The 19,930-nt window shown below is 46.6% G+C and overlaps 1 protein-coding gene across 1 annotated transcript in view; it reads left to right on the top strand.

Annotated features, from left to right (window-relative positions):
* The first annotated feature begins 10,309 nt into the window (after positions 1-10,309).
* ERGIC1 (endoplasmic reticulum-golgi intermediate compartment 1) overlaps positions 10,310-19,930 on the top strand; it is a 55,471-nt gene continuing 45,850 nt past the window's right edge. Inside the window, exon 1 of the mRNA XM_036391508.2 lies at positions 10,310-10,476. Coding sequence (XP_036247401.2) covers positions 10,325-10,476 — 152 coding nt within the window. The 5' untranslated portion in view covers positions 10,310-10,324. The remainder of the gene's footprint in view (positions 10,477-19,930) is intronic.

Here is a 19,930-nt window from a genome sequence, read left to right as displayed (position 1 = left end):
GCTGCCCACACAAGGCCACCAGGACAGGGACTGCAGCACCGTGCCTCTCAGCAGCAGGACCTCTCTTTATTTACTCCCAAATAAGCTTCTCAGCTGTGTCACAGATGGCCCATAAATCTCACCAAAACTGACTGATTTCGCAGCGAGAGAACTCCCTGCCAAAATTCTTTACTTCCCCCTTCTCTTGCTCCCCTCCACGATTTACAATCAGTGGCTCAATCGCTTTTGCAATTAACAGCAAAAGGCAACAGAAAATTTTCTCCAGGCTGATGGGAAGGAACCTCCCCTTGCAGGGTTCACTTTCAGCTTCCCACCAGTTTTGACCAATTTTTGCCCTCTCTGGGGCAACCCCAGCCACCTTACCCCATTTCCCTGCCCCGCCTCAGTGGGGACATGGGAACAATGGGAACACAGCGTCACTTACTGAACTTTTTGTGGCCCCACGGGCACCAGGGGAACACCAGAGGTTCCTCATTTACATAAAGCAGCTCCAGCCATGACTCATCTCTGCCTTGTCACTGTGACGAGGCTCCTGGTGGCGAGGGGACAGCTGCGTCCTCCGTCACTGCCATGTCCCCAACGTCCAGGCTCTTGCACAGCCTGCAAGTGGGGAAATAGCCAAATGTAAAATGTGCCCAGGAAATTTCCCTGCAGTGTGGGAAAGCTGAGCTTCTCCTACTTCATCTCCTACATCTCATCTGCAAGGCTTTGCTGGCTGTAGCTTGGTGTCCACCAAGTGTCCATCAGATCTCTGTCCTCTTGGAGAAAGGTCCTGTGTGAATTAACATCATGGTTTACACCATTCCCCATCCATCAACCAAGGCCAGGGGACTGCTTGGAAGATTGGAAGAGGGCTGAGGGATGTTGTCCTGTACCATAAACCAGTGGTTACTCAACTGAGAACATCCTTCTCCATGCCAGGAACAAGTCCTCAACATTGGGCTTGGGTATTGGTCTGCTGTGACTCCCCTGAACACGAGTGGGTTTCAATCTCTTTAAACTTTTGGGCTTAAGGAGTTAAACTCTGTGGGCAGCCCATGTCCTCCATGGAATGAGGTTACTGCTCTGACTTCCCTCTGGAGGAGACCTTTTCCTGCACATGGGCTTGAGGGGGAATCCAGGAAAATCAGTTTCATTAGGCTAATGTTAGCCTCAGTGGCTGCCTCTGCAATGAAGTTCTCTTCTTCCTGATGCTGTTCACACCATTGTCACCAGCAAAAAACATCCACTGATATGGAAAAAGGACATCAGGGAAATTCCACTGAAATAAGTAGAATTGGAAAATTGGAAAGTTTTCTTTTTTTTTTTTTTTTTTTGAATAGGGTTGTTCCCACAGTGATTTCAGGGAAGAGAGTGAGTGAGTAAGAAGATGAGGAAGGGGCAGGGAAATACCAAACACTTTCAGTTTACGCCCTCAAACAGTGAATGAAATTTGAAATCAGTAGAATGGAAACATTTGGGATGAAGAATGGAAGAAAGTGAAACACAAAGGATGAGAGACTCATGTTTCAGTGCTGGAAAAGTCATGATGAGCAGGACAGTCATTTTTACGTGTTTGTTATACCCATACAACAAAGCCAACCAAAACAGAAGGGGCTAAATATTGTACCAAATATTCCAAGGTTTATTGCCTAGAGCTCAGAACTGGGATAACCAAAATCTTTGTACAGATTTCAGAGTCAGCACAGGCCAAAGAATTTCCCTGGGCATCATAACTTTGGCAACCCATATTGCAGAATGATAAAACAGGAACTTCAAGAGAACATGATGGGGATGTTTTCTAGACCTTCTTCCTCCCAGAACCTCATCCAGTGCCTGCAGATTGCATGCCAGGCAATCACAAACTGCCCAAAAGTTCCCCTCAGTGGCCTCTGAGGACATGTTCCCCTCAGCGGCCTCTGACACCAGAGATGAAAGGTACAGACATATTTACAGCATAGGATGCACAGAGCCAAGGTGCATTAGCATATGGCAGCTAAGATGAATGTTTGGAAGTAGCCCAGTCTCTGAGTCAGACTGATCCTTTCCGTTCATAAACTTTAAAGTGCCAGGAAAAAAGCGAAAAAGTCCAATTAAAATAAATCCTGGCTAACTCCATTGCAGGCTTATCATCACAGTGTGAGGAGGACGGGGTTTTGTTCTTTCTCCTGAGAGAAGTTTGAGCAAGAAGCCATGAAGTGGCCTCAGCAGAGACAGGGTGAAAGGAGTGTTCTTTGGTGAGGGAGCAGTCTGGAGGCTGCTGGGCCTGCCTTCCTCTGAAGGATGGAGGAGTTTTCTGGAAGGGTTTATTCATTGCTTTGGTGGAGTGATTTCTGATTTTGCACGCTGTCATTTGAAAGGAACCTTTCACTTCATTTCTGACCATTCAGCTCCCCCAAGCACATCTCCTCTTAGCTTCTGCCTTAAGCTGGGTTTATCCTCCTCAGGTTCCTGCACAGGCCTGCCTACATGTGTGGTCTGTTTGTTCCCAGTTCCCTTGTGCTGGGCATTCCCTTCTCCAGCAGTTTCTCTCTCCATTTATTCATATCTCTCCACGCTCCCTTGCATACTCTGTGTCTTAGAGCACTCTCCTCACCCCCATCTCAAGCCAGCACCTTGAGACAGTTCAGAGTCTGTTTGGCCAGGTGGTGATTGCTGGGGCTGGCATCGAGGATGGATTGGATCACAAGGCATCTGGAACTGACCACCAAAACGAACCCCACTCCAAATCTGAGCCCAGATACTCTTTACAAGGGCCTGTAGTCACAGGACAAGGGGGAATGGCCTCAAACTGAAAGACAGCAGGTTTAGTTGGGATTTTGGGAAGAAATTGTTCCCTGTGAGGGTGGACAGGCCCTAGCACAGGGTGCCCAGAGCAGCTGTGGCTGCCCCTGGATCCCTGGCAGTGCCCAAGCCCAGGTTGGACAGGGCTTGGAGCAGCCTGGGACAGTGGAAGGTGTCCCTGCAGACAAAACAAGGCCAGAGATAATGATTTCTGCCTTAATTCATTACACGGTTAATAAAACATCTTTATGAAATAATTTTTCTTTGGCCACACCCTGATTTCTGCAACAGATTCTTTAGCACTGACAAAATCTCCCCAATCCACTGACCATCACAGCAGTGCCAAGAGACGGAGTGAGAACAAGGAAAACACAAGTCTCATTTGCAGCAGAGGCAGCAATTAAAAATCCATATCCTTACTACGAAAAAGATGAAAAAAAAAAGGTATGTATTTCTTGTCTGCAATGTCCCATTGGGCTTACTCAGCTAGACAATATCTGGAGGAAATCACTGAGAAGGCTGATAAGGCAGCACAGAGGACATGCCAAAAGCAAGTCAGGGAAGTGCAAGTCAACATCTCACGCACAGGGCTGGCTCCAGAGGGTCAGAGGATGGGAGAGAACCCACTAAGCTGCAGCAGCAGGACCGGCTGCCCACAGCAGGAGCTGGCAAAGCTTCCAAGGAAACTTCCAGAGCCTTGTTTGAGAAATTCCTCCTTGTCAAGCTGTTGTTTGGGTTCAGTTCTTTACTGCCTGAGGGCCTTTGTGATGGCCTAGTGCTGCTGAATCCCCCCATACTCCTTCTTGTGGTGGTGTTCACAGGGGTCCCAGGATGAGGGAAGAGATGAGAATCTTGACTCCATGTTTCAGAAGGTTGATTTATTATTTTATGATATATATTATATTAAAAGGAAATTATATACTAAAACTATACTGAAAGAATAGAAGAAAAGATTTTATCAGAAGGTTAGCAAGGAATAGAAAGAAAGGAATGACAATAAAATCTTGTGACTGACCAGAGTCCGAGACAGCTGGACTGTGATTGGCCATTAATTAGAAACAACCACATGAGGCCAATCCCAGATGCACCTGTTCCATTCCACAGCAGCAGGTAATCATTGTTTACATTTTGTTCCTGAGGCCTCTCAGCTTCTCAGGAGAAAAAATCCTAAGGAAAGGATTTTTCATAAAATATGTCCCTGACACCTTCTGCTGTAGAAAGCTGGTTTCCATGTATTGCTGACCACAGCAGAGCTTGACAGAGACCTGACCCTGCACCTGGGTGCCTGGGCTGCCTTGCACAGCTCCCAGCCTGGGAAGAAGCCCCCATTCAGAGAGGTCACTGTGGCACAGCATCCCCGTCCCTGCTGAGCCTGAGTGCCCACTGCAGCAGCTCTGGGAGACATCCAAAACAGCACTCAGGCACCAAAGTGCAACTTGTGCAGACTGCTGGCGCCTGTGCTGGTGAGAGCAGCCCAGGAAAGCTCTGCCTGCCCTGCTCGGCCACGTCAGATGCTGGAAGTGCCCACAGCTCCTGGGGAAGGCTCCCCGAGGCGCCGCAGGGTCTGGCGCCTTGTCCTGCCCCGCTGCTCTGGGTGGGCCCCCTTCCCTCAGCTGCTCCTTCCCTCCTGGTCCAGAAATCAGCTGGGGCTTTTGTCAGGAAGACCTTCAGGACCCCGTTTCCCAGGAATGATGGAGGCAGCAGAAGGGAAGTCTCAGGAGTGCTTATAGGTATTTAATATCAGTGAGTTGGGACCCCTCCTCCAGTGTCCAAGCACAGTCACTGTTTCCACTGTTTCCACTTTTTACCTGTTTCCAAGGTAAAAGCCCTAATTCAACACCAGACATTCTGCACTTCTGGTTGCACAGTGGCTCAGCCTTCAGAGGCTGGGCAGAGCACATTTTTCTCCCTTCATGCCCTCAAGTTTCTCGCACACTGTGTCCAAAGGTGCAGACCTGTCCTCCAGGGAAAGGCTCTCCAGCACTCAGTGAGTATTTAAAGCACAGGGGTGGCTCATCTCCAGGCTTATTTTCACTGACAAGACTAATTTAGATGCGGGTGCCAAATGTGTTCTCTAAGCCCAGAAGCAAACACTTTGTGGCCCTGTATGAGTTTCACAGTGAGGTATTCAGAGGTCCCCTTCTCCTCAGTATTTCCCACTGGCTGATGTAGGAATCTCACCATCAGTGTACAGGCTAAGGGCACTCGACTCCTTCAAGGCCTGGTCCTGAACTATTCCTCTCCAGTGTAAAGGGAATTTAAGGCATTTAACTCGCTGCAGAGCCTTGAGAATGAGGTGTAATCCTCAACTCTCCTCTGCTGCTAATCCCGAATCTCCTTGAGATCTGGCCCTCCTAGTGTTCAAAGTCCTCTATCCAGTTAATTTACAGACTTTAGTTAGTGTCTGTAACCTAGTTAACTGTTAACTTGGCCCTTTGGCCATGACCTTTGCTCAGGTGTTTGCAGTCTCCTGAACCACACGGAACACTCACCACCACAGGGGTGCTGTACAAAGCATGAGGTAAGCCTGGGACAGGGGCTGCAACTTCCTCGTGGCATTCATTTCCACAGTGGAAAAAGAAATAAAATACAAAAATACAAAAAATGTTCTGCTCGCTGTAACTTTCCCATAGTAAATTCCTGGCACCCAAAACATGCCAGGAAACAGGCTTGAAAACAGGCAGTTTGTATTAAAAGCAGGGTAAATTTTCTAGGGGCTTTAAGAGTGGCAGATTCCCCATAGCATTTGCCCACTGTCACAGGACAAGGCAGAGGCCATGTGGCTGCACAGACCCCCTTCTCCACACCCATACACATCAGCTGTGTCCGTCCCTGTGACTGAAAAATAATCAGATTATTTCTTGTGCCTATTGAGCAGGAAGAACAGAGGTTGTTATGTCTTCTTAAGGAAAGAGTGTAGCTATTTAATAAAGAAGGAACTTACACATTAAATTCAGTAGATATTAATTTATTCTATTGTGTATCTCACAAAAATAGATGGACAGCATTACATGTGGTAATGATAAACAAACAACACTGCAGCAGGACTTTAGGACAACAGTCAAAGCTTGCTTTTTGTTCCCTGGAATTTGGGAAGTACTGCCAACACATAGCTTATCCAAATCCTAAGAGGAAGGGCTGAGCTTTCATTACTGATTATACTTAGCACAGCACTTGTATTTGAATTCTTCACCTCCACGCGCATCCTGTTCCTGCAGCAAGATTTCCTCAAACGCTGGTATTTATATTTTGAAAACGCTTTATAACATTTTTTTTCTCTTCATTCTCTGCAATGTTTTTTCCTTTTCCTGAACGGCAGTTGTGCTCAGGGCTCCAGGCCACACCCTGCAGAACACAACACATAATCGGGGGCACACGCCCTGCAGAGCAATGCGCTCACTCCATTCCCAGCCCACCCCTGCAAACTGAGTAAAATCAAATCACCCAGGGAAATGGCCTGGGGTGGGCCCTGCCTCACAACACCCCAGACAAAAGCCACGGGGCAGCTTTTGGTTGTGTTTTTACACAGCTCTGTGGCAGAAGGGGAATAAGTGAATAAGCACTGCACCTTCCTAAGAGTCACAGCGCATTCCCCATCGATGAACGAAGCCCAGCTGACCCGAAGGATGAGCTGTGAACCCAGCTTTACCTTTGGCAAACAGTGCTGCTCATGACCCACACACAGCACCTACACCAAGCTCCCAACGCAAGAGCTGTGGCAGGAGCCAGAGGCTAACACGAAACTCAGCCCTGTGTAAGGAATCACAAACAGAACAGAAAAGGAAATTGTATATATGAGTGGTACAGGATGTTAGAACAGCCCAAAGCGTGGTGAGCAGGTGAGGATTGAGGTCGCGCTTTTCTGGGAAAGAGAAAACTTTGAGAGTACAAAACTGAGATAAGTAAAATTCAGAGAATCATGGAATATGCTGAGTTGGAAGGATGATCCAAGTCCAGCTCCTGGCCCTGCACAGACCCCAACAATCCCACCCCGGGCATCCCTGGAGCGCTGCCCAAACCCTCCTGGAGCTCTGGCAGCCTCGGGGCTGTGCCCATCCCTGGGGAGCCTGGGCAGTGCCAGCACCCTCTGGGGTAAGAACCTTTCCCAAAATCCAGCCTGAACTCCCTGGCCCAGCCCCAGCCCTTCCCTGGCTCCTGTCCCTCTGTCCCTGTCCCAGGGATCGGAGCTGCCCCTCGGGAGGAAGTTCCAGGAGACCTCCCCTCAGTCTCCTCAAGGCTGAATTGTCAATGATCAATATAAACTCTGTAAATTAACTTTATTAATATGAAGTCAAAACTTAAAAATAGCATATCAACTGGAGATGAAAAATATCCCAGAAACCTGGACATGAATCATTTTACCTGCAAAAACAAATTTATTAAATAAAAGACCAAGAAGATGATTTAAATAAAGCACTTTTTTGCCACTGTTTTTTTCATAAGAAGGAGGTACCAGTTTTGTTGTTGTGAGACATTAGTCAGGAACTCAGATAGACTCATCCATGATCTGATTTATCTGTAACAAAGTGATCTGGAATGAGGAAAATGCTCTTTTTTGCAAGAAGAATTATGAACATGATTTAGGACTGAATGGATTTGTTTGCTAATTTAGAACTGAAGCTGATCTTACTCTGGAGTCTTAGGTGAGTCAATTAATCCTCCTGCTTTGGTTTCTTGGTAGTCAGAGGTCTGAAAATATTGGTGTACTGGTTTCAGAGTAGCAGTTTGGCTCAATGATCATTCTCAATGCAGTTTGAAGAGAAATGATAGTTTTAAGTCTGCTCTTGTCAGAAAAAGGTTGGTTTATTGCTCCCATGAAAAAGAAAGTTAACTTTTCCATCAGTTGTCAGTATCAGTTGGCTCCTTGCAGCTCTAATGGTGGGACAAGCACCTCAGATGAACCCCTTGCTTTTGGTTCTCATTCTATCACACACCATGAGCTCAGCTGCCCCACCCAGCTGGACTGAGGACAAATTCCTGTTCTTATCTCCAGCTCGATGGAGGCCTTATGTAATTAAACAATATTGTGACGAGGGTCTTATCTCAGGGCATTAACTTCTTCTTCCCTTGGCAAGGACGTGAGCGAGCTGGACTGCTGGACTGCTCTGAGCCCACTGCTCTCTCCAGTTTGACCTTTCAGTGGAAAATAAAATCAAATCCCCACAAGGCGAGCTCTCACTGTGCTGTGCTCTTGAGACTCGAGCCCGCAGGAGGAGAACTCTTCAAGGCCACCTCCAGATTTATGTACTGTACAAGTGAAGAGCTTTTGTAAAGCCTTCAGCACTCTCTTGGCTCCTGAGAGAGCTGATGCCTCTGCCCAAGACAGTTACTAACAGCTAATGATGCTCCTTGCCAGGAGCCCTTGGTTGTGTAACCACCTCGTCAGGCACTGTTTGTTTTGGTTTTTTTCCACAACGATCCTCCCCCCTGACTACGCCTGGGCAATGGCTTGACCTCATGAGAGATGAGAATTGTCTCATTAATTTCACTGGGCTGCTCAGTTCTGGAGCACAGTGTGAAGGGCAGCAGGATCTCGTGGCTGATCTGTGAGCAATCTGCTGAATGTGCTCGCACAGTACAGTCAGATAATTTAGGTGCCTGAGATCAAAAAAAACCCAAAAAACCAATTAGGTATTTTTATCTATTCCCTAGGGGCTTCTGGGGGATAATGCTGTGTTATCTCATACTTGGGATTCCTCCAGTTCAGTTTTTCATATTCCCAGCATAAATTATTATCTCTTTCTTTGAATGAAAATGGTATTGATTAACAGCTCTGACTCTTCAGTAATTTTCCCCTGCTTGCTTCAATTTGAATTTCTCCTTTTTTTTTTTTTTAACCAGGTATGGGCCTAGTTTCTGTGTGAAGGGGAAAAAAATGGAAAGATGTGCATCTCTAAGTAAAGAAATTATGACAGCAGGAGGAGGAGGAAGAAAGGTACAGAATCAATTAGAAATGCAGTATATTGCATACTCAGACTGCTGTCATTTCACTCTTTCTCTTGCCCTGCTTTTAGACTTAAAGGCAAGAATAGTTGTATTTTGTTCCTGCAGTGCAGTGTAACCTGCACTGCATGTGAGTGGCAGTGATTCTGAGCACAGCAGCAGTCTCACTACCTGCACAAAGCATCCCTGAGGGATGCTCTCAGCTGGTGACAGAATTATGGCAACAGGGATGGTGCATGGAGCAGGACAGGATTAGCCTTGTGCACTGCACTGAACCTGCCAGGGATGCAGCCAGAGAAAGGCATGCAGGCACAATGGAAAGATTGGAGAAATGCCTCATCTAATGAATGGGGAGCTTTTTCTAACTTTAAATCCTTGTCTTCACTAAAAGTGCGAAGAAAAAAAAAAGATTTCCAAGAGCAGGTGAAAGAGATGTGCTGGCCCTTAAAAGAGCTTATCACAGACTCATGCAACGGTTTGGGTTGGAAGGGAGCTTGAAGATCATCCAGTGCCACCCCTGCCATGGGCAGGGACACCTTCCACTGTCCCAGGTTGGTCCAAATCCCATCCAGCCTGGCCTTGGGCACTGCCAAGGATCCAGGGGCAGCCACAGCTGCTCTGGGCACCTGTGCCAGGGCCTGCCCACCCTCAGAGGGAAGAATTTCTTCCTAATATCTAAGATAAACTGAAAAGGTGCCCAGGGATGGAGGGGTGGGTGCTCTCCCTTCCTTGGCAAGCACTTGGAGGTGTGAGACCGTCCCCTGTCTGCAGACACAGCCCGTGGAGCAGCCCCTGACACACTCTGCTATTCCTGTGATGCTGAGAGTGCAAAAGATGCTGGACAAAGCCTGAAACACCCCCACACTCCGGTCTGCAGCTGCTGAGAGAGCTGGGAAGGGGCTCAGCCTGGAGAAAAGGAGGCTCAGGGGGGAACTTCTGGCTCTGCACAACTCCTGACAGGAGGGGACAGCCAGGGGGGCATCCAGGATGAGAGGGAACGGCCTCAGGCTGGGCCAGGGCAGGCTCAGGGTGGGCATCAGCAGGAATTTCCCCATGGAAAGGGGGCTCAGGGCAGGCTCAGGGTGGGCACAGCAGGAATTTCCCCATGGAAAGGGGGCTCAGGGCAGGCTCAGGGTGGGCACAGCAGGAATTTCCCCATGGAGGGGCTCAGGGCAGGCTCAGGGTGGGCACAGCAGGAATTTCCCCATGGAAAGGGGGCTCTGGAACTGCCCAGGGAGGGTTGGAGTGCCCATCCCTGGAGGTGTCCAAGGAAGGGCTGGAGGTGCCCAAGGAAGGGCTGGAGGTGGCACTGGGGGCTCTGGGCTGGGGACAAGGCGGGGATTGGGCACTCCATGATCCTAGAGCTCTTTTCCAACCCAAATAACTCCGTAATTCCGTGCTGCCAGCGCGCTGAGAGCCGCGGGGCTGAGCCGAGCGGACCCTGCAAAGTGCGGGAGCCCCGCGGGCCCTGGGGCCGCCCGCATCCCGCATTCCTCACCCCGCATCCCTCACCCCGCATCCCGCATCCCTCACCCCTGATCCCGGATCCCGGATCCCCGAGCGCGGTGGGGCCGCTCCGTAACCCGGCGGCGGAAGCCCCGGCCGGCCCGGCCGCCCAATGGGCTGGGGCTGCGCGGCGCCGGGGCCGGGGCCGGGGCCGTCACTTCCTGGCCCTGCAGCCGCCGGCAGCGAGGCCACAGCCGGGGCCGGGGGCGCCCGCAGCCCGCCCGCCACCAGCACCGCCACCACCATGCCCTTTGACTTCAGGAGGTGAGTGTCGCCCGGAGTCGCGACAGAGCCCGCCCGCCCCGCGGGCAGCGCCCGCCGCCGCCCCGCGTCGCTCCCCGCCCGCGGGTGCGCGTGGGATGGGCGGGTGGATGGATGGATGGATGGATGGATGGATGGATGGATGGATGGATGGATGGATGGATGGATGGATGGATGGATGGATGGATGGATGGATGGATGGATGGACGGACTGTGAGCAGGGAGGCTGTGCCCAGCTCCATCGTGCTGTTCCATCCAGCCGAAGGGGGTGTGTGCAGTTCGGGTTGCCTGGGCAGGACGGAGGGAGCAGCAGGACCTGCGGGGTGATGGATGCGGGTGTTGGGGTGGAGGTGCTGGGCTGCTGCTCCTCCCCGCAGGTGTCTGGGGTCTCACTTTTTGTGAGAGAGGTCACTCTTTGTGGTGGGCTCCTGCAGCACCTTTAGAAGGTCATGGTGTGGCTCCCATGGCAGCTTTAGGGCATCATTCCTTAGAGTGGGGTTCCAACAGCAGCTTCAGAGGGTCATTTCTTATGTTGGGGTTTCCACAGTAGCTTCAGAGGTCATTTCTTATGTTGGGGTTTCCACAGTAGCTTTAGGAGATCACAGTGGGGCTCCCACAGCGGCTTTAGGGGGTCACTGCTTAGGCTGGAGCTCCCGGAGCATCTTTCAGGGGTCGCTCTTTGCAGCTGGCTCCATGTGCCAAAGCTGTGCCACGTGTCTGATGGCTGGGTGCCAACATCGACGCCTCCACCTCTGGTTTTGCCATTTTGAGCAGGTGCAAGTTGTAGGATTGGCCTTTCTGTGTGGCTCCTTCATCCTCTGGGCCATTGGAGGCAGTGTCAGGTACCAAAGCAGAAGTGAAAAAGACCTCTCTGACTTCACTGGAGCCAAAATAGCAACTGCAGGTTCATTTCTTTTTTGAGCTGCTCTTGAACCAACAATTTGCATCTTTCCAATTTCAGAGATGCCAAGGGGAAGATGCACAGATGAGTTTTCTAATACAGATTTTACTACAACATTAATAGTACAATAAAAAAGAGATACGTTTTTGGGAATATGCAGGTAACTACAGTCCTTTCCATGGAGGATCATCATGACCCCTACATGTGTGCCCCTTTGAGATGGGAAGTGGTGATAGTGCAGTGTTTTATTATATTTTTACTGTAATTCTAAACCAGGCCTCTCATTTATACAGGCTAACAGGATCTTGTGTGATCCATGGGGCATTGTTGAACATGGAGGCAGTTGCTTCTGAATGAAAACTTGCTGAAGCTGGAAACAGCATCTGCTGGATCATGTGGGATCTGGGGCCCAGAGCCTCATTTCTTTCTGCTTTTGTGTAAAATTTGATAGAAAAATTCTTCTTTGGAGACATTCTGCCAGCTGCGAATCCTATTGCCATCCATTTTCAGACTTGTAAAATACATGAACAATAAGAGATCCTGGGCTGTGGCTGTCACTTTGTAATAGCAGATAAAGAAAATGTTATTTCTGATGTATTTGAAAATGTAATTTCTGTTGGGTCTCAGAATGGAAACACTGGCTCACCAAGAGCATAATCATCTTAAGAGACAGCACTAGTGCTTCACTTTGGAACGGAAAAAAGATGTTCAGTAAAAGCTGAATTGCAGGGTTTGTGTTAATGAGTTACAAAAACAGAGACATCAGTTCAGATCTGCATTTTAAAGATTCACAATTGCAAATAACTTCTTTGTCATTCAGAGTGGAGGATTAGAAATAGACACTTCAAAGCTCTTTCTCAAATAACATAAGCTCACTGAACTTCAGCTTTTCTGCAAGGATGAATTTTTCAAAAGCTGCCATTGATAACAGGAATTTCCTATCCAAAGTACAGAGGAGCTATTGTCACGTGCAGCAAACCACTTTCCTGTTTTAGAAGCATGAACAGAGTTCAGGACCAAAAGGTTTGCAAAGGTTAGAGCCCTTTTTAGCTGTTGTGGGTTTTGTTCATAGTGTAGGCAGTGGAACAAAATCTGCTGAGGCTGGAAAATTTTACTGCTGTAGGTAAAATATGATGCACACATTTTAAAAAAACCACACAGGTACTTCCTGACAACTCTAGAACATGCAATACAAGGCTCTTGGAGAAATAAGGTCACCACCTTGAGTAAATTTCTGAATGAAAATGACATTTTCACCATGTAAATGTCAATGGTTTTCTCTCAGAGATTTCAGCAGGATGTTGTGGCAGGTACAGTTTGGTACCCTGCCTTTTACATGCCTGTGTATGACCAGGGGCTTGGATTGCTAAGAAACTTTTAGAAATGCCCCTGCCTATCTTCTAGAGTCCAGCATTCCACGTGGAAAGGTTTTGTGTTCTTCTGGAGGCCACACCTTTCACGTTGCATCTGAAGGAATCCTGGCCTTAGCTGCTCTGCCAAGGACATTTGGAAAGGCAAGGTTTTGTTGGTTTTGTATCCTCCCCTTTCCTAGAGCTTTATTTTTGGTATTTTAGGGTGGCAGGATGTTGATAGCTGGCACCAGGTGTAGAGAGGGGCATTGTAGAGCAGCTGCAAGTTCAGGCTTTGAGCTGTTTCCACACAAAATAGCTCTAGGAGGAATAGGTTGCCCAAATCTCACCTGGAGATGATGAGACACAAATGAAAAGTAATTAAAACAGCCCAGGACCAGAAATGTCCCTGTTCTTCACCAACTAAAAGTCAAAGAAATAATTTACTTCCATGGGACTAACTCTCTGCTCTGTCTTAAACTTTTTAAACTTCTTAAAGTTTTCTCCATCAGTCAGTCTGATATGGAAGTAGCTTGGTTTGTTACTTGTACTTTTTTGTACAATTTTTTTTTCTGTAGGATTTCTGTTTTCTTGGCTTATCAGTGGTTCCCTTTCCTAATACAAACTTCATTTAATTCATAAATAAACCAATATTTTCACAGTAATCTCACATGAATAATAATTATTCTGTGTCCATTATCTTCAGGGTTTTAACAATACTCCGTATTTACCTAATGCTTTTCATTTTTCAAAGCATTTAATTCAGACTAATCCCCCCAGTCCTGCTGTGATGTTGGTACAGAACCAAGTTTTCAGCTTCCAGATTGGAGCCTTCAGTACAGGTCTGTTCAGTGCATATCACAAGAACCCAGCCCTCCTACAGAGCTACTAAATCAGTTTGTATTTCCAGAAGGCCTGGTTCTTTTCCTATTTTTTAACACCCATTTGGCTGAGAGACAGAGACAGATTTTTCCCTTCTTGCCCATCTCCTGGTTTTTAGAACTCGTGTCAGCAAAGCAGCTTTGGATGTGTTTGATGGGGGATTTTGAGTTCTCTCACTGGAGCTGAGAGGGTATTTCCCCTTGGAGCCTTTAAGATCTGGTGTCACCTGCACACTTGCAGCCTCTGAGGATGGTTCAAATCATAATTAGATTAAACTCTAAGCCTGGGTCATCTTGAGTGGTGATTGTGAGCCAGCCAGGAGGGATCCCACATGTTGTGTGATCCTATTAGCAAGAGGCTGAGCTGGTGCTGGGACTTCAAACTGCTCAGGTGTTGAGAATGACACAAATAAAAATGAGAATTACAGATGTAAGGATGAAATTACTCCTCTACAGTGGAGGAGGACATGGTGGGGAGAAGCATTGCTGCAAATTCTCTTGACTCTGGTGGCTTTTACTTGCACCTGCCTGTCTGCATGGAAGAGTTACTGGTGGGTTTGTAAAATACTGAAACTTCTGAACCATCTTGGCACTTTAGTTGGTTACACTGAGAAAAACTAAAATAGACCACTCTGAAATCAAGTTTTTGTTCTAATCCTGAGTAATTCACAGTTGTGCCCTGGCCAGGTGTTTCGCACAGAGTGGCAAACGTCTGTGAATCCATTTTTTTTATTTTTAACTGAGAGATTCAGAATTTATTTCCCACAGTCAATCATTGTGATGTTTTCATTAGGGTTTTTTTATTGTTCCTTGTTTGGTTTTGGGGTTTGGTTGGTTTTTTTTTCACCATGTGATAACCTGTATGAAGTAACAGCGTGCTGTACCCGGATTTTGGAGGTCATGGGAAAGGAGCCAAGCTTAGAAAGGATTTAGATTTAAATGCTGATCTAGAGTAGAAGGCAAAAACTTTTATTCCATCTGCACAGTATGACAGGCTCCCACTGTCAGCTGTTCTTTGGCATGTCTGTGATAAATGGTATTTTAGTGTGGGTGTGCTGATTCAGACCTATGGATCATTTTTATTGTTTTGGGACACAGGCAGGTCTTCGCTTCAGTTCCTGAAGGTTTTCTTTTAAATCAAATTGTTCAGTCTTAACCAAAGCTGACACATTCCAACCTTCCTGCTCTTAGCAAAGGGAGTTTGTTTGGTTTTAAATTAAACCTAAGGGTTGTGATGGTGAATAGCAAACTGATGCTCACACTTGTGACCAGGCACAGCTGTGAAATCGATTCCTGACCAAAAGAAAAATGAGGGGACCATGAAAGACTGTTTTGTTCCTTCTTTTCTGAAAGAAGACTAAAATCAAGTTATTTGCCTTAACAAGTGAATGAGGATGTGTCTGAGGGATGCTTAATTTGGAAAAGATTTTTCTCTGTAGACTCAAAATTACCTAAAATTCCCTGGTTTGTGCTCATTAATCTGGACAGGAATCAATTGCACAACTGTTCCAGGTCACAAGTCTGAGCATCAGTCAGTCCATTCCCCACCACAACTCTTAGGTCTAACTTAAACCCAAACATACTCCCTTTGCTAAGAGCAATAAGGTTGCGATGATTTTGTCCAAAATATTAATTCCTGTATGTGACTGAGCTGGTAAATCATTCCTAAATCATTGTCTAGGGGCTGTAGCACAGCTCTGGTTTGGGTAGTTCCAGGTTTACAGAATTACAGAATGACAAAATATTCTCTGTTGGAAGGGACCCCCAAGGCTCATCGAGTCCAGCGCCATGACCTTGGCATTATTGGCAGCGTGCTCTGACAAACTGAGCTCATTTCACAGTAGCTGCATTTCCATCCCCACCTGCAGCCACGTCTGGAGCCTGTTCCAGTTCACATTGTGCAATGCCACTGGTAAACAACTCTGCCAAGTGGTATTGCTGCCACCTTACGTAATGGCCAACGTGGATTTGGGTGCCAAGCAGTGCCATGACTAACTTTGGCTCAACAATGGCCCTTTGAGGGCACCTGAGAAATTATTCTGCAGTCACAGCAGTCAGATGGGCAGGCAGAGCTGTACAGACAGAGTCCATTGATGTTTGTGCCACAAATAACTGATTATACATGGTGTGCATGTATGTAAATATTTCTTTCTAAGTGTCCCTAGTGCATCATTTCTCTCAAAATATCATCAGAGTGGAGATTTTTTTTTCCTGAGTAAGTAGGGAAATATTAAAGTCTGGCTTGGTAGGAAAGTTTTGCATTGTTCCTTCTGAACTTTAACTGTCCTCCTTTGTTCAGTCCTTGGTGACACAGATGCTTCCTTCATGCCATCATAGTTCATTGCTGTGAAAATGACTGAATCACACTGTAAACAGAGCTGAAGCAATGCCACCAGCCTGGACTGGGAACTGGGGACCTTGTTCAGCTTGTATTTTGAAGTGTGCTGGTGTATTTTTTAGGCATGTAGTTCAAATGGTGGAGGTGGTGAGGAAAGAATAGTCTTGCAATGAAGGAAGGAGTAGGGGAATCATCTGTTTTTCTTGTCTTCTATCCAAGCACAAGCCCTGAAGTGATGTCTAGGTATTCCTGTACAGAGCCAGCTGCTCTCGAAATGGAAAACTTGGTCTGCCAAAAAATTAACCACAGCCTTGCCACAATCTACAAAATTTTCCTTTTGCTGAAATGCCTGAGTATTTTAGTTGTAAATCTTTCTACTGAAATGTCTGAGTATTTCAGTAATAATCATGGCAGACACATACAAGATGTCGTTGGCCAGTGCAACTCACTGAATTGTGTGTGTTTGGATGTTTGCTTTTCTGTTTGTTTGGTTTTTTTGTTTTTTTTTTTTTTTTTTGAAGGCTGTTTCCAAATGAGATGTATTTAGTTTAATTCAGAGAAGCCAGAAAGATTGGCATGTAATAGAAGAGTATGTTAAAATGTGCAGGCCTGTATTACTGCTGACAGGATTTCAGGTCATGATTCCTTAGTGTTTATTTCATTATATCCTAAAGCAGATCAGCTGGCTTCCAAACCTGGCTTCAAAATTTCCAGAGTTTTGCTCTCTGCAGACCCCTGTGTGCCCCCTAAACCATCAGTAATGTAAATGTGACCTTGTTTTCTGATAAAGGTCAAGTCTTTGAGCGTTGCTTGGATTCTGTGTCATTCTAAATGAAATGTGAAATCTGCACTGAAATCTGAATGGGGCTGCTGCATTATAATAGGTTATATCTGGACCAAAAAGCAGTGGTAAACCTGCAAGTTGCAGCTCTTGAGTCTGCATCAGTTATGTTTTTTTAGTGGGCATCCAGACAGATATTTCTTGGAAATTGTATTAAAGCAGGGACTTGACGTGGAAGCCAGGCAATGCAGAAGGGTTGTACTTGCTTGTAGGTAACACACTTAGATGCAAATAAAATACAGGAGTGAGTTGTAGAAGCTTGTACAGAAATTCTTGACTTCTTGGATTGGAATTTAGATAGGAGAACCTGAGCTGGTCACTGCAGAGTTACTGATATTCTGGAAGAGTACAATGTATTTTAATCCCTTGTTTGGGACAGGAGTTTGATATGGAGAAATCTCTCTCTGCAGTAGGTATGGATTGGCCTGTGTGCTTTTGAGGGAAGCCTTATGGAGTTGTTTTCTTCACCTATCCCTCTCTCCCCTTTTTGTTCTTGATTCCCCAGATGTTATATTTGTTCATGCTCTTTTGTACCAATCTCTGAGCAAGTGCAGCTGGGACTTAAACCAGAAGGCAGCTTCTCCAAATAAAACCTGCACATTTCTGATGCTAAAATAGTTCTTCCCAGATCTTGTTTCAAGGTGTTCAGCAGTGCAAGGCAGCAGCAGAGCCTTAGTGTTTTGTGATTCCTGGAAGCTGTGGAAAAGACTATGGTACAGCTCTTTTTTCCATAGCTCTCTGGTTGTGTGCAGGTAAATTCTTGGAAATCACTGTCCAGCTTTGAATTTTGTTCAGTGTCTGCTGCAGATCAGGACTTTTGTTTGTTTGTGGGAAGGGAATGTGGCAGGAGGTTGAGGCCCCTGAGCTGGCAGGTGTCCCACCAGGAAAATGAGAAATGTTCAGGGCCGAGGGGATGGTGAAGGGTGGAAGTGCTGGGGAGCTGCAGGAACCAGAATCTCTGAGTTGAAGGCTCTGGACCAGGAAGGTTCCAGTCAGCTTGTGGCATTCAAATATCTGAACATTCTGCTTGGCCTGGGGAGCAGCCATAAGTGTTTTATCCTCTTCCCCATTCTCCCTGTTCTCCAGAAAATGCTGCTCCCACTCAGGAGTACAATGGCTCTTACAGTCCAGCAAAGGGCTGGATCCCTTTAAATACCAGTCCCCTTACTTGAGCATTTTTTCTCCGTGACACTTTTCTCCTGTTTTGATGAAGCAAAGTGTAATTTGCTCACTTTATTAAAAATACATTTCTCTTCCATCCTTCATTTTGACACCTGCTTCAGTGCCTAAAAGGAAATAAAATGCTTGCTGGCAAGACTCCACCTTTGAGTATTTGAGATTATACTTTTCTCCTCCTCCTAATTGCCTTTGGAACGTGTTTGAGCGTCACATTTTATTTTGCAGGAAAAAGAAAAGTGATGTACTGCTTCCTGTCTTCCATCCTTCAGTGTCACCTAAAATAGTTGCACTTTTGGCATATTGCAGCAATACAATTGCTGAGTATACTCCTGAGAGAACTCCTTGATATGCACTGGAAGAATAAAACCACAAGATTTGGCACATGGTTGACAAAAAGGTGTTCTGCAGGGCAACACAATAGAACCACAGGGCAGGCAGAAGGGAGGAGAAAGGAGAATTGGAATCAATCTAAGTGAGAGCAGAATGTATGAATTTTTGTGCCTTTTTTCAGCAGCTGTAAGGATTGCAAGTGTTTTGTCCTAGAAATAAATGGGTTTGTTTTTCTGTCCCTATGCAGATGCTGTACCTGCTAAGTAACCAGCAGGCCAGATGACATAATGTGCTCAGGCTGGTGCCTCCAAGCTTCTCTAAGCCCCTTTCCCTAAATGTCCAGTTACCCAAAGGCTGGATTATATAATTAATGGCAGTCCTCCTGGCCTAACCTTGTTTTCTTGTTCTCAGTACTCCTCCTTGTTTCAGACACTTCCTCTGTTGGTTTCATTATGTTCTTGGAACTGGAATTAAGAGGGAGGAGCTGGCTGGCAAGGAAATGTATTCCTACATTTCACTCCTGGGTTTGTAAGTGTGGAGAGCCAGCAGGTCAGAAAAAAATCCTGTTTGCTTTGAAAACTGCTGTGATGTTGGGAGTGAGAAGTCAGTCATACAGCATTTGAAAAATTGCAGTCTTCACCGGCTTGCAGTCCAGATAAACTGGTTTAAAACTCCATCGGCCCCTCCACCTCCCTGTCTGGTCCTTCTCATATCAGAGCTTGCTCAAAGTAATGGAGGATTAACCAGTTCCGATGTAATTCTGAAGCCTTGAGAGTTTGTCCAGTAAAGCCCAGGTTCTGCAGCGTGTGTTAATGTCCCATTGTGTGTAAATGAGGACTGGCCGATTGCTTAATGAGGTGTGTAATGTATCTGCTGTTACGGGGGTGTAATCTTATAAAATGTGTTAATAACGTCTTGGTATTTACAAGTATCGGCTCTTGGTCCGGCTTTGAATCTGTATTTGCATCTCCAGCTCACACTCGGGGCCAAGCTTTGGTGTTTGTGTATTCAGTGTTTATTTTCTGTGTGAAACTGCGATTAGCAGGATCACTTATCTTACTTTGCACATGCTTCAAAGTTTGTGTCCCAATTCCCAAAACCACCAGCACTGTTCCCAAGCTGCTCTCCAGGCACAGCCCTGGTACTGAACCAAGCTGGGCTCTTGCAGAGCACATCCAGTTTGTTTCCCTGAAGTCACCTTCCTGCTGCTTTCCTTGTACAGACCTTCGAAGAATCAGAGATTCTCAAAATATTCTGAGCTGGAAGGGTACCCACAAGGATCATTGACCTAGCTCATGGCCCTGCACAGACTCCCCAACAATCCCATCCTCTGCATCCCTGGGAGTGTTGTCCAAACTCTCCTGGAGCTCTGGCAGCCTTAGTCAGAGCCCCACGACCTTCTGGGCAAAGAACCTTTTCCTAATATCCAATCTAAAAATCCCCCCAGCCATTCCTTCAGGTGGAACTTGGAGCTCTGCTAGTTTAGCTTCAGATATTTGCATTTTCCCACCTGTAGATTGCCACGTGCTGGAGGAAAGCTGGGCAGATGTTGCCAGGTGCTGCTGTACAGAATGAACGAGCTGAAGAAGAAAGGTTTAATTGAGTGGAACAGGAATTACACAGTGAGCAGAACAAAAT

The sequence above is a fragment of the Molothrus ater genome, chromosome 15 (genome assembly GCF_012460135.2).
Source record: "Molothrus ater isolate BHLD 08-10-18 breed brown headed cowbird chromosome 15, BPBGC_Mater_1.1, whole genome shotgun sequence".
NCBI lineage: Eukaryota > Metazoa > Chordata > Aves > Passeriformes > Icteridae > Molothrus > Molothrus ater.
Note: the sequence above shows the minus strand (reverse complement) of the source record. Positions and strands in the feature narration are given on the sequence as shown.